The 19,630-nt window shown below is 38.6% G+C and overlaps 1 protein-coding gene across 5 annotated transcripts in view; it reads right to left on the bottom strand.

Annotated features, from left to right (window-relative positions):
• Positions 1-19,630, bottom strand: part of SCUBE1 (signal peptide, CUB domain and EGF like domain containing 1) — a 181,067-nt gene that overhangs the window by 58,398 nt on the left and 103,039 nt on the right. For 2 of the 5 annotated variants that reach the window (XM_085048991.1, XM_085048990.1), the window contains exons 7-8: positions 17,349-17,438; positions 2,048-2,164 (exon numbers count right to left, since the gene is read on the bottom strand). The exons of 1 other annotated variant lie outside the window; for it this stretch is intronic. In XM_085048991.1, coding sequence (XP_084905117.1) covers positions 2,048-2,164; positions 17,349-17,438 — 207 coding nt within the window. The remainder of the gene's footprint in view (positions 1-2,047; positions 2,165-17,348; positions 17,439-19,630) is intronic. 2 more of the 5 variants (XM_085048992.1, XM_085048994.1) reach the window with 1 other exon arrangement.

Raw genomic sequence — 19,630 nt, 5'->3', positions numbered from 1 at the left:
CTGGTCTTTTCCAGGCTTTACCTATAAGCAAGAGGAGCCAAGAAGGCATCAGTGTCACTCCACCAAAACGTTCACTTTTGCACTCAGAAGATGCAAATCCTGTAGAGCATCCCCTTTGACTAAGGGCTGCCTGCAAAAGCTGTGCAAGAAACTTCACTGGTCTGTTTAAGTGCAGTATCCTTTGTGCACGGATTTAAATGGAAAATTACTTCAGCTTCAGGAGAGCAGAATCTAGCCTAGAAATCTCACAGTGCAATACATTAGATAAATATTATTAAATTAAATTAAATTATATTCAAAATTTATATATTGCCATTTTATGATGAAGAGTATTTCCTAAAATAGCAATAAAGGTTAAAAAGAAATGGTTTGTTGCTTTATTAAACAATCTGTGTTAATTTCCAGTTGCTGCTGTTTTAAAGAAAGTAAGAAAGAATCAGTAGCATCATAAAAATACAGATTCTGTTTTTTAGATTTTCTACTCATAAAAAAGGGGAAAAGCAAAATGTGAAAGAGGTTAGAGCTAAGGTATTTGGTTTGAGGATCAGTAGAATATTTTATTTTGTCTGCAGGAATAATTATAGACTTGATTATTAGATAAATATTGTTTCATGTTAGTTCTCTGGCCAAACGTCTAAATTTAGAATTACTCTTTTTTTCATTACACAGTTTCAATAATAAACATTATTATCAAGCCTAGGTGTATGTTACATTATTAAAATGCCTCCTTCTTAAGCACTTGGTGGAATCACTATTACTGTTCTGCTATGGCTTAGCTAGTCTGCTGGTAAAAATGAAGATTTATTTTTATGTGGCTTGAACTAAGATGACTGAGTTTTGATGTGTGCTCACCCTTAACTATTAACATTGTGTGCAATGGCAGTTTAAATGTTTTATTTTCAAATAAACAGGCAAATGGACTGTTATTTCTATAAATACTAATAGGATCATGCCCAAGCACTGGGATTTTGCAGCCTGGAGCAGGAGGAAACCACACATTTTCTGTTTATTTTTTACTATTTTAAGTAACATCAGGCCCTGGACTGAAGATACTCTGACATTTCTGGTTACTTTGAAGGAATAAAAATCACAAGAATTTCTTAACAAGTTAGGTCAACTTGTGCTAAGTCACTGAATGATTAAAAATATTCTTTTTGACAAGAATACATGCAATATCCTCCTGGATGTCCATCACCAAGGCTTTTGCAAAGAAGCTCAAAAGGAATACATAGGAAAATAGGAAAATGGTTAAGGGATGTAGGAGGTCCTACTAACATGTACCCAAATCTACTCCCGTGCCATTAAAATGTGATTGTGTAGGGATATCTGAGAGCTGCCCCTGTCCCCTGAGCTGAGAACACATGCTGACAGGGATATCAGATGCTCTTTTCTGCTCTCTCTTCCCCTGACCTCGGTTTCAACACACACATGAAAGGCAGAATACCAAGGTTCTCGTGCTGTCTTTGGAGCAGTAAAATTTGAGTATCAGCGGTGTGGTTTAGACTCATGCATTTATAAATGTTATTCTGGTTTTCCTTTGTAGCTGGTTATTTATCTTTGGAAGGTGCAGAAATGAACAAGTGTCTGGGTCTCTTTCGGAGCAATACCGGGCTTCCCTTAGTAATACCCAGTCAATTATCTGCAGGTAACAAAGTACTGCTTGAGGATTGTGACTTGTTTTCTGAATAGACAAATTCAGACACCATCAGATGACTGAGGTTTCACAAAGGTATCAGAATATCCTTTGAAACTAAAGGCTTTTTGTAGCCCAGAGTTGTTAGTCTAAATCTCTGCTCAGTTTGAAGCAGTTTGACCTCTGCATTTCATTTCTTTGCAGTAATAAAACCCTCTAACAAATAAAAAGAAAAATGATTGAACTAGGTAAATACAGAAAAATTAGGGAAGGAGAAAGCTAATGAACTTAATTGCAATCACTATACCGGTATTGCCCAGACTTAAAAAGTATTGATTAAATAACTGAATATTTACATCTTGTACTGGACCCGCTGAAGGCAAATGATGCATTGCAAAGCAAACAGAGGCTGACCTTTGCACGTTTTCCCATCAGGCTGCAGGGTAAATCCAACTGGGCAACTGCACCGAACCCCTGTCGCGGTATCCTTGCAAGTCCGATCACAGCCTCCGTTATTGACAGCACATGTTTCTGCAGAATGAAAGAGAGAGAGAGAAAGAGAGAGAGAGAGAGAGGGAGAAAGGGAGTGTAATGAAATGCTCTGGGGGAGGGGAAGGGCACTGGCTCTTTGGGGCAATATTACAACATATTAAAAGCAATATAAGTTTTAAGCAAGCCAACTGGAGCAAGCTCAAGGTCATCAGGATCCATGTACTAGTTTTAACAGGTAAATCATTTCCAAAAGTTGTGATTTCTTTCTCCTCTCAAACCGCAGATTTTACACTATTTAGATAGTGTTTTTTACCCTATTGTCTTAGACAATATTGTCTTAGACAATAGGGTGGGTTATTACATATGAAACAAGTTTAAAAAGAAAAAAAAGTGATTGCCCTTAAAAGCAGAACTAAACATTCTGTCAATGTCTAGCTGAGCCATTTTAAGGTTCACTTTTAAATGATGTTGTAGGCATAATGAACTTTAAAAACAGTAGAAAGCAAAGCAGCGTGCTAGACTTGGAACTGAGATTTTAAAACCCTTAGTTAAGAAAGAGTTAATGGAAAATGAACTACATATATCACTTTGACAAGAATCTACATGCCCAATCTGTTCTTACTGAACTACAAGCAAAAGGCATCTGGGTTTTGTCCACTTAAAGCTTTTTGCAAATTGAAAGGAGTTTGGAGTGGGTGGGAGGGCATAATTGAGGTCACTGAACCCATTCCAAGCTGTGTCATTGAAATTTCCCAGTGCTTGTAGTATGTAGAAGGGTGGCTGGGCAAACACAGGCAAGAGAAAGTTGCAATACTTCTGAGCTTTTACTACAGTGGGCAGTGACTATTAGGTACCACTACATTAAAAAAAATAAAAATGTTCAACTTCATTACAGAGAAAGCAAGAACCCCTCCCTCATGGCCATTGTTTTGTGTTACTCATGTATGCACATGCACACACCGTACACATGCATATGCACACATACTCACAAACACATCCATAAAAGAGATAAAAGGCAAGGGAAATGATTAACTTTGCTTTGATCCACAGAACAGAGTGGATGTAAGGATGCCTATTTAGCACGTCAGTTTGAACTGTACATTTTTCTGAGAAGTATTTACTTCAGAGAATAAGTCCTTTTAACAGTATCTTTTTCAGTTGCTCTGGATTTGATTAAATTAAAATACCCCACTGCCCCCCAAGACTGCTATTATTCTACTCAGCTCACCTCTTTCCCTAAAGAGGCTTTGTCATTAGTTACTCAGATTTACAGACTCCTATTGCTGAATATTCACAGGCTGTGTCACAATTGTACCCTATGGACAGGGTCTGACAATCAGCTATAGGGTATGCTAATTGGGAATTGCCTTAGAACAGTACATTGATCAAAAATTATTTACACAGAACAGAACAGGCTTTATCTTTCAACTTACTAATACTAAAAGATTTTTATTTTAAAGTAGCCTGTGCTTTGCCCTCAAGGTGAACTTAGACTAGCCCTCTGGAGGGACTTCACTGCTTTAAGGAAAAAAAAAAGAAAGTGTAACTATTTTTTTTTTTTTCTTTTACACTGGCACAGGCTTCTCCATCAGTTGTGAAATAAGCTCCTGGCACTTGAGAACAAAGTGAAAGCAAGGGGTTGGGTAAAACATGCATTAACAGCATGAGACAGATCTCTGAGTCCATATCCATTCACACATGGTCCTCCAGATAGATTCTAAATTTTTATGTCTGTTTGCTATGTAAGAACACCACATAGAAAGAGCCACCGGTATACAAATGGATTTGCATATAACTGCCAGGAAGCAGAGCTAACAAATGGATTGACATGTTTTCTGGAATAGCTTCCTGAAAATGCAGCTGAGTCTGCAGATTCTGATTTTCAGGTAGTTCTTGCTCACCTGTAATTCTGATTTTTATTTACTTCTCTGGGAAGGACTATTTTATAGACTTAGAGGCTGAAACTTCTGCTTGAAGAATTCTTCTGCAAGTGACAATGCTGGCATTTCCATTTGTATGTGAACGTGTGTGTGCATCCTTGTAGACCAACATATCAAATAATTTTACATTTCAGAGAAGGAAAAACGTTCCCAGTCATTTAAAATTCTTAACTTGGGTACAGTTTAAGGGCAGGAGGATTAGCCAGGAGTAAAGAGTTAAGGTTAAAACTCAGGAAAAAGAGCCGAAGGTTACATTTGGCATGGCACTGCAAAGAGCAGTAAATCTTATGTTAGCAGATTAACTCTGGCATATGAAGACTCCTTTATTGCAGTGCATTAACACAAGATGAACATAAGCAGTAATATTTCTGCTTTCTGGATGACATCCAGTGAAAATGAATAGACACAACAATTTTTTTTTCCCATGGCATGGATTACTGAATCTATAGGGTAAGGGTCATTCAATGAACAAGAGTTATTTCTATGTATAAATAGAAGGAATCAAGCCAGCTTTTCTTATTTTCACACAGATTTAGTAAAACAAACCAAAAAGGATAAATACCCTTCAACCTTCCTAGCAACTCTGACTTTCATACATGATGAACTCCTAAGAGAATGAAGATCCAAGTGAGCAAGAGGACATGTGACAGTACCTCTAACACTTTGGATAATTGGAGAGATGTACTGATGAAATTCCTTAAACTCAAGGTCGTGAGAAACCATTGGTAAAAGAAAGCAAACATGAATAGCAGAATGTGGGAAAGAGGCTACATCAAAGAGAGGAGCTGATGCCTACACACAACACAAACCGAATGCATGACCACCTGTGTTTCTGAGAGGGGTGATGCTGATTCATTCTTCACCTCACCACTACCAAACCTCTCTATATATTTGAAATGCAAATACAACTTTAAGGCCTCAAGCCAAGAGCAGAAGCAAATTGCTTATTTCCATTCTTTCACATTGGAGAAGCGATGGAAGGGAAAGAACAGATGTTAAAAACTGGATCAGGTCTTCACAGTGATGTTGATGCTACAGACCATTTTTGATGTTTTTTTTTCTCTGAGAAAGACAAACTCAGCATTTTAGCCTTTTTTGTTGTTTCTTTTGTTTGTTTCAAACATTTTGCACATTTTTGTTAGTTTTTTTTGCTCTGACAAGGTAGCAGAATAAAGAAGTGGAAGACACAAGTAAAGCAGCATCATGTTACTGACATTTAGATTCCTTCAGAGTTATGACAAAGCTTGTAATTTGAAAATATTAGACTTTACTCTTAATTTAAAGTGATGTTTATAGCCCCATCTACATCCTTATTGAATTGCTACCAGAAAATTCAGGCAAAAACAAGGATCTGAAGAAAAGGACATCTATTTATTTAAGGTGGTCTGGGAGAGATTACATTGTATTTTTCCAGTGGAAGCTCCTAATTCTGGAACAATCTCTTGTGTATCTGCTCAATGGATCCACAGACAAGAAATAACTAAAATCATTAACAATATGCTATGATTTACTCCATTAGGACTGTTGCTTTAATATTAGTCCACTGCACTATGGGATACACACTGCTTCTGGATATTAAAATACTCAATTAAAAAGCACAAGCTTGAGCTATTGGTCCTTCAGCACTGGATCAGGAACACTGACTTAGTTACCAGGTGAAGTTACTTCTGTGTCTGCAATGGTGTAGAAGAGAAAGACCAGTTCTTCAGGTTCTACTTCTGAAGCTTCTGAACTACAGCAGAATCTCCACCAGCTGGCAACAGGTCACTCTCTTAAAAAGAGGAGTCACACCAGACAGGATTTATTTGGCTTCAAATAGTATTAAACGCCTGAAACTCTGAACATGTGTGTAATGGTTTGAGAATATTTCTGAAAGCCTGATTTTCAGCTTCTATGAAACAAGTAAACATAACCATTTAAAATACAACTTCTAATAAAATCTGTTTGCTTGGGAGTTTCTAAAGCCAATTATTTCATAAAGCAAATACTTGTGACTTAAATTTATCTCCTTAACAAAAGAACATGATATGATTTTAAGAGTATTGGTCAAAATCAGGCAAATTTTAGAACCTTTATTATTCATTTTTGGCAGGCTGGTTCAATCTGAACTAAGATCCAAACCAGTTTAATAGGAACTGAGATATGGTGCAAAGCACAACATAATTACATAGGTCTTTGAGACTGAGGATCTGAGGATCAGGCAGTAATCTATGTCTTAACTAGGTTATTCACTATGATCTTTGAAAATCATGAGGACTTTGATGACTGGGCAAGGTAAACACCAACAAAGGAAAGAGGAGGGGGATCTAGCATCAAGGTGCTTTCTTTAGAGATATGGAGAAGAGACACTGAATGGCACCTTCTTGCTCAGAAAAAGTTGTTCTTGGTCTAAATAAAATCACTGTGTTCCGCAGAGCTCAGGATTGCCATTTCCTTTGAATCAGAGAGGAAGGTTGGACTGACTTCCTGTCTTAAGGCCTTGGGCAGAGGAAAAGGATTTTTAGCAGCAACAGGTAGGCTGCAGATAAAAGACATTGCAGTCCCCCAAAATGAGGAGTATTCTCTAAGTTTGTCAGGTTTCTATAAACTGTTTAGGCTTACATGGTAAGCAGTAACCACAGCTGAAAGGAAGACATGGAAGTGGAAAAATGCTTTTTTTCCACTACCTAGTTCTTATGATTGCCCAAATGATAACACTGACCAAAGGACAGGTTAAAGAAAACTAGCAATTTAAACTGCCTTTATTTGGAATTCATTTGCACTAGACTAAAGCTCACTGGGGTCAGCAGAAATAGGACGATTGGGCTTTGCTCGAAGCCTGTGCCATATTATTTTGAACTTATTCTGAGTCAACTTTTATGCTAGCCAAGAGCAATTCTTGATGGAGTAGCCTGGAGCTCAGAATTTAGAGAATCTATCATGTCCTATCAAGTAGATCATAGTCCAAGCAAAGTTATGAGTAACTGTACTCAGCTTGTAATCGTATCTGCTCCTACACCTGGTCTGAATTTTGCACAAGATCTGAACACAGTATCTTATGCTTAGAATAACCCAGGGGTTAGACACCTGAACAAGTCAATCTTCATGCAACTGAGAGCTAAATGTTGCAAGCAAAATGGCAGCTTTAATGCACTCACAGTTTTTAAGTGCAACGAGGAGATATATGGATTAATTAGACCATTTTTGCCTAGAGAGGTGCCTCTGAAGTAACATCACCTGGAGCGGCAAAAAGAGTAAACCACTCCCAGTTTCTGATTCTCAGCAGATGTGCTATAACTAAAGCTGTTATAAATTGCTACTGTGTCTGAATCAAGAGATAACCAATTTACCTATCCTAAGCACAAGAAAAAGGAGTTTATTTCTCTGTATTTAATTCACAGTCAAACACATACTTTGAACAACTGAGAAAAGATTAAGAAAGTCTGTTAAAGAAAGCCAAATATATGGCTTGGAGAATTTTGAGCAGTTCTAATCTGAGAGCATTAATTGCCATTGTCTGTTATGATTCCTTGCATCACTGCAATGTTTTGGGGCTCTCATAAGCACCAACACCAGGACTCCACTGTGCCAACTATGTTTCAGTTACGAAAAAGTGATGATGGTAAGGTATTAGAGCAGCTTTATGAGAGGGCAAGATCCTGCTCAGCTCAGTGGTACTGGCTCCCTCCCCTTAAAGAATGTTGAATCCATTCAGTTAAAACACAAAGTGCCTGGAATCAAATTAGTCCTTAACTTGTACCTCCTCTCCTCTCCTCTCACATCTGAAAAAGCACTTTGCTCCATCTGGTTCAAAAGCTGCCTGTGCAGACATCTCATCTGTTTCCTTCACGTTGGTGTCACAACACAAAAAGAGCTCTTTCTGAATTCCAGGGACACTGAGGTTTTGCACAGGACCCTCTTCCTCTTAACTTTTATGTTACTTACAGAATCCAGAAATAATTTTAGCCCCTAGTGGAAGGTGAACTGCATCACCATGCCTAAGAACAAAGACAACCTAACTGAATAAAAAAAACCACACTCAAGATCCCCTGCAAATTCTGACCAAAAATGCACAAATTCTGAAAGCCTGAAACTTGGAAGAGATTAAAACTTAACTCTGGAAAGGCCATTAAAAAATATATATATCTGTGGATTATCAAATGAGCTTGCCTTTACGTAAAAGGGAATATGCAGTATGAGTAAGAAAGCCCAGAGAACAGATGCTAAGACTGCTGTTGCCATCCATAAAAAGAATATTACTGCAAGTGGCAGTATGTGAGGTGGTATGCTATGTGGCAGGAGATCAGGGTACAAGGAGAGACCCAAAGTACAACAAGCACAAGAAGAAACTGAACACCCAAAATATTTCAATTTTCTGTTAAGGGAGAACTATGCTATTCTCATGCAAATTATGCTCTGTGATGCTGAAAGGATAGAGAAAGAGCATTCACAAGAGTATAATGAAAGAAACAAATAGCTGTGAACAGATGAAGGACAAACTGAAAGAGCTTCATATTCAGGGGATGAAAAAGGTGAGACAGAAAGGGTAACTTGCAGGATGTGGAATTCTTCACTTCGTTATGCTTGTCTCCTCATTTCCTTGCAATTTCATGATTGGTAGAATTTTATTTGCATGAAAATAGGATGAGGATCCTGCCCTGACACATAGGGAATGTGTGAAGAAACAACTAGGTGAATCTTACATTGAATCATGAACTCAGCAGCTCTCAGTTCAGAAAAGCTCGATTCCTCTTCAGGGAACACTACACTTTTAGGGAATGTAATTTGATAGATTGGATCAGGTGTTTTACAAGCACCCTATGAGTCCAGTCTGGTCCTTAAAATTAGCACTTGTAGCTGCGCTGCTCTCTCTAGATAGAGAAGCTGCATTTAAGAAAAACTGAAATACTCTGAACATAGCGAAGAAGCATTATCTCCTGACCTTGGACAAATCCTTTCATTTAAAATGGAAAAGCAAAACAATGGAAGGTATTGCCAGGAATTCTGGATAAGGCCGGGGTCTTTATTGTCAGCAAAGAAATGAAGAAAAGGGATTTTTACAGGAAATAGCACACCATTCACAAACTCAATGAATAAAAGTGACAGTAACTCAAGATGAAAAGATCTGCCCTTGGGAGACAGAGAATGCATGAATGACCTCAGGGATTCCTTCCCCCCATTTGCTATGATTTCATACAGCAAAGTAGAACTGACAGAAGGAGTTAAAGTGAGGTCTTGGTTTCACAGTTAGTAACTGAATTATAGAACCTCCTAGCAATATGCCTGCTAATGAAATGTTTTCAATTCTTTATTGATTAAAGCACAAAAGGATTATGATGCATACAGAGTCACACACTTGGTTTTCTGACAGTGAGTATTTCTAAATTGGGCAAAAGCCATTCAGAAAAATAAAGACATATTTTAAGTAATTGGAAAGAGTCCTAGGAGGTAGTACAACAAAGCTAGGTACTGAAGTACATACTGGAAAGGTGCTCTCGGTTTAAAGTGACCCTTGGTAGGCTGTTAACTGCGATACAAGTTAACTACTTTGAAAGAACACTTGAAAACAAACGCTAGCTTGTCCACCTACCTACCTGCTCTTTGCCACAGAAACCTGGGAGTAGTATTACCTGGAAAATCTCATTCTATTTTGAAAGACAAAGTCTGCCGAATCTGTTTTTATTTCACATTGGAATGAAACATCGTAAGACTTTCGGAAATTTTCTGATAGCAAACCAGAGCTCATAACACTCTTTACTCCAATGTTTGGTAGTTAAGGTCTTAAATTGCATGTTAGAAACCCAGGTCACATTTTCTTTGCTTTTATGTCTACTGAAACTGAAAAATCCCTAGCCCTTATCAGGCTATTGATTACCAACAGTGGCCCCAAGGGTGGAACATTCACATGAGGAAATATTGAGTTAGTCTGACTTTACAGACCAACATTTTCCTTGAACACGGGTGGCAATGCACCATGAAAGGGTCTTCAGTAAAATTTCCTCATATTTCAAATGAATATTCTAACAAGTACATTCTGTCTGTGTACATTCTGTCTCCCTATTTCTGAAGATCATTCCAGGCAAAAGCACTGTGAAAACCAGAGTTTCCCCACAAAACCTACTTTCAAGAAAAAAGGCTTTTGACAGAAAACTCTCATCAGATGAAAGGATTTTTTTAGGTTAAGAATGCGTGGCTTCAGTAAGTTCTACAGCTCCTTTTCCTGAGCTGCAAAGAAGCTAATTATGGCTCTACCATTGAGTCCTGAAATCCAGAAAATGGTGGATTTCCATATGACCTATATTATCACTGTGTATTTTATACAGTATTTCAAGACAGATGTTTGCTTTTGGGTATGTTATTCACACTGAGTTACTAGAGGAAAGATCTTTGGATGACTGAAAGAATATAGAAGGAAGGTTTCCATATTGATATGCTGTCATTTTTAACATGGCAGGAGAAAATAAATTTAATTATCAGACTCTAGTAATTCTAGTTAACTTTGTGGATTCTGCTCTCCTGTAATCAAGAAAAAGTTGTATGTCTCTACTGAAGAGAAAACTGTGATTCATAGAGTGTCCTGTGTGTCATATAGAGAGGTAGAAGTAAGAAGCATACTAGAGAAATTAGACATTTTTTATCTGCTGTTTATGTTCATGTTCAGACAGGGCATAGATCTTTGCAAGTTAAGACCTGAGATTTGTTTAGCCTTAAGAACACATTGTCCCATACCATCAGTTCTTCTCAACTCTGGAATCCCAAGGATTTCCAGGTAGACTAAGAAAAAGAAGGGGAGAAGGTTGCTGGCCATGTGAATGTACATATGGACATAACATCATTATCAATATGAAGTTCACACGCTGCGTGTGGGCCTGCTGTGATCCTAATTTTATGCAAGATACCTGAAAGAGGATTTTAATTAATCAGAAATAGGGTATGTAGAGGACTGCTCTGCTAAGAGCTCCATGATACCTCAAAGCCTCTGCAAGGGATGACAGCAGAGGCAAGGATGGTGCTTCAGATGGCCTTCCTGCCTTGAACTCTTGGGGAGTAGGTTCAGCTCACATCTGATGGTTGTACCTCTGCTCAGTAACAATCGGTTAAGTGACACAATCTGTGACCTGCGGTGGGAATTCAGTGTGGGAGGAACTATAACTGGGTACCTTCCTGCCACTGAGGCAGTCAGGTGACAGGTGTTTCAGACAAGGGAGTCAAAGCATGCTTGATGTCCAGGATAAATAGGCAGCCTAAACCTTAGATAACTGGGGTTTAAGAAAACATACCATGTGGCTATTAAGCTCAGATGACTCAAGACAAATGAAGATGAGTATCACTTTTGGTTCAAATGGGTAAAACCAAGCTCTAAATTTTTAAATTTCTCCACCTATTTGATGTAATAGATACTAAAATGCTTGCCTTTCCTACAAATGCTGTCAAGTCATGACCACAAGACAAAGTTGCGTGTTTTTTATTTCATATGATATGAGTAGCTCTTTAAAACCTGTTGTAGGTACTGGGCTAAAGATATGAAATGAAACCAGCTTTGGCCAGGACAGGATAAACACCTTGGCAGATGTTTCCAGGTACCTTGAGCAGGCACAAGATTGGATGAAGGAGTTGACCTTCTGACACAGAGAAGGGAGTACTGGCATGTCATTAAAGTGACCAAAGCAGGACTTAAAATTGTGAACTTGTGATCTACTAGTCCAAACTGGCTTTGCCTATTTACTTCAACGTTTGAGATCTTTGAGGTTGAACTGATCAGGAAGTACAATTTCCAAAGCAAGCAAAGGCAAAAATAAGAGATGATTTTGCCCCATGTAGCATGCAGGGATATTATCTGTCATAAACTAATCTGTGGCAGAAATGCCCAAATTGCAATTTCCACAGCTCACATCTCTAGTGATTGCTGTGCAGAAGGAATGGTCTTAGCTGACTGCACATTCATGTCCCCAGACAGGTAGCTGGGTGCTCATTATAAATGGCTGCAAAGCTACTGATACAATAATGGAAGAGGAGACATCTGCAGAAGTCAAACGATTCTTGCCCCAGCAAGGCAAAATACAGAACCAGTGAAAACATTATCTTATTTGCTGGTTATTTGCCATGAATATAGCCAGACCACAGCCCTGTCTGTAAACAGCTCATAGGAGACCAGGGATAAATGTAATATAGGTGCACATAAATCCCAGCCTGGCAAAGCTGGTCCTTGTTGGTGTGATTTTCCAAATGGCACCACAGAAACAATCTAGGCAGAGGTAAACTCAAGCAGTAACAAAGACCAGCACGGTTCCAATGCACTTTACAGTTTATACCAGCATATCACTTGACAGTAAAATACTTTGGAGGGTTCTTAGGAACCAGCTTCCAGGAAAGAGAATTGCATCTCTCTCTGAGGTGGGTTGCAAATAACCTTACTAAGGGCCCAGGAAGTCAGTGTCTAATGGCAATATCCTAAGTTGCCCTGACACAAAATTAGCTGAACATGTCTCATGAAGGAGTGGATATCCGTGCAGAGTTTGGACTTCTGAAGAGTCTCGTAGCAATGGTGTTACTCGTGTACCATTATACATCCCTTAAGTATGCAAGGGAAATTACTGTGCTTCCTTAACTTCAAGATGGGCTCATTGCCCTGTTGCTTTTTGCTATACTCAAAAGTGCTTTGTATACCCCTCTTCTTGTGACAAGAAGGAACCAACTTTTTATCTTCTAGGGCCAGAGAAAGAACATTTTATTGCCGAAGTGAGTTCTTACAACAGTCATCTCTGGGAAGAATGGAAAAGGGATTGAAGGAGAAGAAGATACGTGGCATTGGCAATTGTTCTGAAGTCTTCAAGTCAAGGTCAAATAAACCTGATCCATTGACTGCTAAAGAGCACAGGAAGAAAAATGAAACGTAGTGAGAAATGGGTCAGGTCTGTCTCTTCAAGAAGAGCTGACCAGAGGACAGGATAACAAAAAGCCTGCACAGAACATTGTGGTCATATTGCTAAAACACTTTACAGATTCACGCAGTCAAGAAGGACTGTGATTATGGCAATGTAGCAAGTGAGTGCATTTTTTAAGACTATATAAAAAATACTTCATAAAATTACTTCGCTCAAAGAATTGATGTAAAGAGTAGCCAAAGAACAAAGAATTACCTCTGACTAGAAGATAAGGGCTCCTTAAATCTTAATTCCAGACTGTCCTACAGTTCTGGCTCCTCAAAGAAAAAGCTTTCAGCTGCCTGTCACATCTTTGTAAGCAGTTGACTTATTTGTAATGAGGGAGCCCCATGGCATAACTGATGCTATAAATTCTATTTCTCTGTCCATAATATCAAGTTCTAAAAGAAAGTTTTGAAAAGAAAGTTTTGAAAAGAAAGTTTTGAAAAGAAACTTCTAAAGTTTCTAAAAAGTTTCTAAAATAAAGCTTCGGGATATCAACAGACAATTGCTCTGTGAAAACCTTGCAGCCTTTTTGAGTGAAAGACACTGGCCAAGGAAAATGTTAAGCCCATGAGATTTGATAATTTACACTTTATTTAATGATAAAGTGACTACTGGAGGATTTATCTTTACAGTTGTAGACTGTGATGGGGCTGTTGGATTTATGGATTCCATACAGGTCTACAACAGCAAAAAGAGATATGAAAACATGAATAAAAGCAACTTCCATTGCTGAAGATGGAACAAGAAGACTGGACAAAATATTTTGAATATATGTGTATTGCTAGGGTTAAGTGGAAATCTATTGCTTCTAAAGTTGTGCGCCCATGCTAGAATGACTCTCATACAGGTAGGCAGGGCAGGTATACTTTGTTTCACACTCATTCTGGATTTATACTGAAAAGGATGTGAAATGCATTAGTCCACTCCTCTAAACAGGGAGGGCAGTCTCATGCTATGATGCTGTGACGGAAAAAACAGTCATGGCAAATGGGTTCCCAAGGAAGAAAAAGGTAAAGGAAAATGGAGAAGGTCTCTGTGATGCTCCTAAGTAACACACAAAGTATTTTCAGAAAAAGTTGTGTTATACCACACAAAACAGAGATTTAAAGATAATTTTAAGAGCTGAAGGCTGTGCTTACCTAACTGCAAGATAAATGATATCAGATGTTTAAGAAAACCTGAAGACATTGATTGTGCCCTTCTGGTTTATAGCAAGTGCAAGGTGTTCTGCAACAAGGGGGATGTAAAGGTCCCTTAGAGATGATGGTACGGCTCTGGTTTTGGATGTGTTTATTTCTGCAGGATGAATGTCCTTCCTAAGCCTCAGAATGCTCATGGCTCAATGGCCAGTTTACAAAGCCACCACAGAACTATGGCAGAACCTTTCCAGGAGCTCACCTGAAGTACAGCTAAGGCCACACTGCTTCCACTGCATGATGGCAATGGCCAAGAGTAAGTGAAGAAGAGGTAAACGAGCTGTGTGAACATTTGCTGACCAGAAAACAGTCATTCAGTGCCATCTCTTTAGTGGGAGCACTCTTGACTCCTAATCCAAGTGCTTTTCTCTGATCTGGTGACAGCTGGAAGCCCTCAGGGTCTGTCCAAACGTTATGAAAAAGTTGGATGAAAACTCCTAGGCATTGCTGGACAGTTCTAAATGAAAGTTTCTTGCAGGTCATCAGAGTAGACCAGTTTCTCATCTACCTCACAAGACCTACATAAAAATGCATCTAACAGGGAGGAATAATATGTATTTATCGACTTTTCTCTGTTTAAGATATAGCCACAGGTCACAGGACCACAGCATGGCTCAGACACAGGCACTTGTAAGGACCAGTCTGAGATACAGAGGTGGCCAGTCCCACTGTAGCAAATGACTGGTATAGGCAGCCTTGGCTGACATTAAGGGTTATACAGATCAGAGTCATTTTGATAGCATGCAGCAAATGACAGGGGACTAGAAATTATCATCTCAGGACTTACAACTGAAAGCACCTTTCATCAGGCTACTAAAATTACATAAAAGCATCTACTTTTCCCACTCTCCCAAAACTGCCTGCAGAAGGATCAAAAATCACAGTCCATTTAGAAAAAACTGGGGAAAAAGTCTCCTGAGGAGCCTTCCAGTACTTCCTAAAACAGCTGTTGAGAAAACATCTGAAGACATATGGAATTTCATGGAAATGAGTAAGACTCCATTAAAAAAGAAATCTGAGTATCAGAAATCAGTAGAAACAAACAAGTAGAAAAGTCCCTAAATATTAAACTACTCACTCAGATCTCACTCACTAATTGAATTTCTTTTCCTCTCTAGTTAATGTTTTTCTGAGCAATCAGTGGTTTAAACACAGCATGTCCATAAATTCTTGGCTCTCAGCTGATACCTGATGATACAGGAGGTACTGAAGAGTTAAACAATGCATTTTGCAAACTGGATTTTAAACTATCTCCCTAAGCCTATTTCTAGAATCTGTGTTCAACCTGGAACTTGCAGACCTGGTGTAATTAAGAAAGCTGTTACTAATCTTTTTAATGCTATTTGCCTGGACTCTTGGGAGAAGTGTGAGTTTATTTTCAGGTTGGATATTTATTTTTTTCAGAGGGTGAGGCATCAACACAGTGCACTGTGTTGCTCAGTACCTCTAGAGAGTTCTGTACATAGTATTTGTGGCTGGACGAATTCGCCATTTAGACCCAGAGGATTGCATTTTTTCAGTGGTCTAGAGGCCTTTTGGCACATTTATTTTCCTGACTTCTTTTGAGACTATGGGTCTTATTGAAATTATAGCTAAAAGTGTTAAAAGCAAGATGAGGTGCCGCATAGCTTTTGCTAAGTTAAAATACTTGAAATTGTGTATCATTAAAAAATAAAACTAAATGGGTCACTTGCTAGGTCTGCAAACTAATTGGAAATTAACAATCATGGATAAAATAAAATAAAAATAAAACAATATATGCCCAGGTTTTCACATGGAGGAAGATATTTTACTTGAGTCTTGTCATCCAAAACCATTACAGACTCATAACACTGTGCCACTTCCTACCCAGTGGTTGTATGCTGGCCTGTGGGTAAGAGGATGGCTTGTCATGGGTGACAAGGTACAAATGATATGGAAGCTTTATAAATATTGCCACCAACTGCAATTATAAGCCCAGCAATCAACTAAATATTAAAAGTGAGGCTTCTGGTTTCCTAGAGGTGGTCACTTCAGAGAGATGTAGATGCTCACAGGCAGAGCTGAGATTGCCAAAGGCTAGCAGGGCAGCCTGAAAAAGACTCAACGGTTTTAAGAAAAGAAATAGTAACCCAGAGGGAAGAGAGCAGAATCTTGTCCTGCTAGAATCTACTCCATGGGTGATGAATCCCTGTCTTGTAAGTGGTCCACTGGGTACATCCCACCAATGGTCACTATGTTTAAAACCTAGTGCAAATAATTTTATGTGGTGACATCAGAATGGCAAATACAGAGAAATAAACCACCTGAAAACCTCCAAACATCATTCAGCAGTCTGTGCTACTCTGTGCTCTTTGCTACATGCAAAGTCTGGCAGAGCAACTCGACCCTTTCTATACCCCAAAGGCTCTTGTCACTAACAGCCAGAAATGTAATATGAAGGAGACAAGCACAAGGGTGTGCGATGGGTTAACTGAGAGCAGAAGCTAAAGAATTATCTTCACTGTTCACTGCACTTCCTAGGCTCTTCCACTCTCAGGCTCCAACAACACAGAGAAACAAGCCATGCTTCAGTCTTGAAAGAAGAGCATACAGAAGCTCACTAGTCACTAGGGAAAGATCTTTCAGTGGTTACTAAAATAGCTGCACTAAAGAAATAAATGAATTTCCAGTCATAATATTTACACTTCAATCAAAAGTATAGGAAATTTTAATTAGGCAAATACACTTGTTCATTTAACACCAGATATATGTAATAGAACATTGGTTTATATCATCATCATCGTAATTATCATCATCATCATCCACTTTTAAGTCAATAGGCAGGTCTGCAACAGGAGATTTTTCAGGAGTTCTACAGCAACACATACATACAAACATACGAATCACATGTAAAAAGTAGCTTGCATAAGCTAAGTAAGGTTAATGGCAAAAGCTTTTTTCTATGCAGAGAAAATTGAACATTAAAGCTGCAGTGTTAGGAAAAAAAAGTTTAAAAACAAGAAATGAAGTTGTACAACAGATGAGAACTTAACAAAATTGGTGACCTTTCCACACAGATGAAGTCAGGTTAAAAAAAAACAGGCCAAACCAAAACCAAAGGAGACCAAAACCAAATGAGACCAAAAGAGAACCTCCCCCCCACATACATACAGACAAAAGTGAGAGCACAACAAAGGAAGTGGAAGAAAAGTGTTACCCATAAGTAGCCGCCGTTTCACCCGCTTGTCCACATCAGCTACTGACGTGGCATTGTACTCAGAACTCTCAATTGCAGCCTCATCCTTCTCTAAAACACAAGTAAGGGACAAACATGGAGCAGTTGGTTAATCACAAGCCCAATTTTCCGCTGCCTAAGACAGTTTCTTGGCATGGCACAGCCAAAGCCAAGAAGCAAGGCATGAAAGCACTAAATCCCCGTTAGAGAGTTAATTCCCTTTGAGAACCCAGGAAAAAATTAAAAAGGGTATTTAGGGAAAGGAGGAAGAAAGAGGGTGAGAAGGAAGAATGGTCAACTATGAAGTAATTAACCACGTAGAGGAAGCTGGATTTCTACTGGAGAACAAGACAGCTAACATGGGTGCCCCAGAGAGGTGTTAATGACGAAAATTAAAATTCAGGAAGGCTAGTTAACCAAACTACCAAAGACAAACTGTGATCCAGGCTGAAGGTGGCAGGCAGAAGACTAAGACAGACAAGAGAGAGCGAGAGGAGTCCGGTGATGGATGGGCACGGATGCACCATAGCCTTGTACACATCGACACACTGAGAAACCAAACAACTGCATGCAAATTAAACAAAAACAACAACAAAAATAAACAAACAACAAACCAAACAAACACAAAAAAAGATCAATTTGGGCAGTGCTGGTTGCCTGCTTGTCTATGAAACACTACTAGCTAAACATTCAATGCTAGGAAAGATGTTGCAAGGACAGGGTTTAGTAATTTTATTAGCATGCAGTGAGCAGAGGTCATTTTACAAGGGAGTCTCTGACATCCTACATGTAAGATTTTCATACAGCATAATGAGGACTTTGGTTATGCTTCATTAGAAATACACAGAAACAGTCACAAGTGTGGGAAGAGATGATCAGTAGGTGAAATAAAACTAATGATTGCTGATACAGGAGAGCAATGGAGAAGCAGCAGCTGGGTAAATACAATGATTTGTAGAAAAAGGGAGATGCTCATTAGGAAAACAAAAACGAAAATGCAAGTGGGGACTTTCACATGCAGCAAACATAAAAAAAAATAAAAGGTTAAGTCAAGCAAACAAAGACAAAATATGTTAGACAAAGGGTAAACAAGTATTTATGTGGCATTGCAGAAGTTTGCATTCTTGCAGTGATGCCTGGAATATACACACCACTGAAGACAGCAAACACTGGAATCACTGAAGTGAGGAGGAGGAGGAGGCTGGCAGGTTTTGTTTGTGGCAACTCTACATGGTTGAGTGGTAACAAGAAGTTGTTTTGTTTTGTTTTTAACAAGTTCTAGATGGGATCAGGCTGCAATAGAGGCTTTTGTTTGAGTTTGTTTTTTTTTTCTCTGTAAATAATTAATAAACGTCAGTTATCAGACAAGACAGGCAATCAGGAACCATCACCAGAAAGCAGGAATAAAAATGTAAAAAATAAACAAAAAATTAGAAGTATTCTAAGAGAAAGAACTATTTTAGAGGGAAGAAAATCAGCACAGGCAGTAATATGTGACTTACATCACAAGACCAAGGAATGTAACATGGAGTTGTATGTATTACATTACAAAAATGAGAAAAAAAAAAATTAAAAAAATAATAGATGCAAGGTACACAGCTTTTAAAATAATTTTTTACATGCTGGACAAAATAAAACATCAATCCAAGGATATTAGTGAACAATAATAAATAGAAAATCAATTATCTGTTCCATAAAACCTGCTCTCAAGGCTCTCACTCTTGCAAATTGTCTGCATCTGGAACCACCACAGGACAGGGACCGTGGGATGGAGACCTCTGTGTCACCAGAGGCACTCATGGAGAGATCCCCTGCATTCTGACACACCTTGTGCAGACAGTGAGGCAGAGGATGTGACCAAGACAGACTGGCTGAACGTAACTGGCAGATTTCCATGGGTTTTAAACTCTCTGTCTTGCAGTATAGGAGAGAAAATATGACAAATACGTGTCCGTGGGTTTTTTTAACCTCAGGAAATGACTTAAGAATTTGTAAGAATTTGAAGTTTAACAAACAAAAAAAGTCAGCATGTCCACAATGCCAATGAAAACCATTATGGATTTCAGGTTCTGATCTGTAAGAATTTTCAAATGTTAAATTGCACTGTGCAAAAATGTACTTTTAATTATTTTTTTTTAAGTGGAGTGGAAAGAAATGGTGTTAAGCAAATAATACATTTTAAAATCATAATGTTTGCAAAGCATCTGCCAAGATGCTCCATGTCCTGACAGGCTTTTTCCTGCTGATATTCTGAATGAAAGCTT

This window comes from Lichenostomus cassidix, chromosome 1Aa (assembly GCF_008360975.1).
Source record: "Lichenostomus cassidix isolate B80296 chromosome 1Aa, HeHo_3.0, whole genome shotgun sequence".
Classification (NCBI taxonomy): Eukaryota; Metazoa; Chordata; class Aves; order Passeriformes; family Meliphagidae; genus Lichenostomus; species Lichenostomus cassidix.
This window is presented reverse-complemented; position numbering and strand designations above follow the sequence as displayed.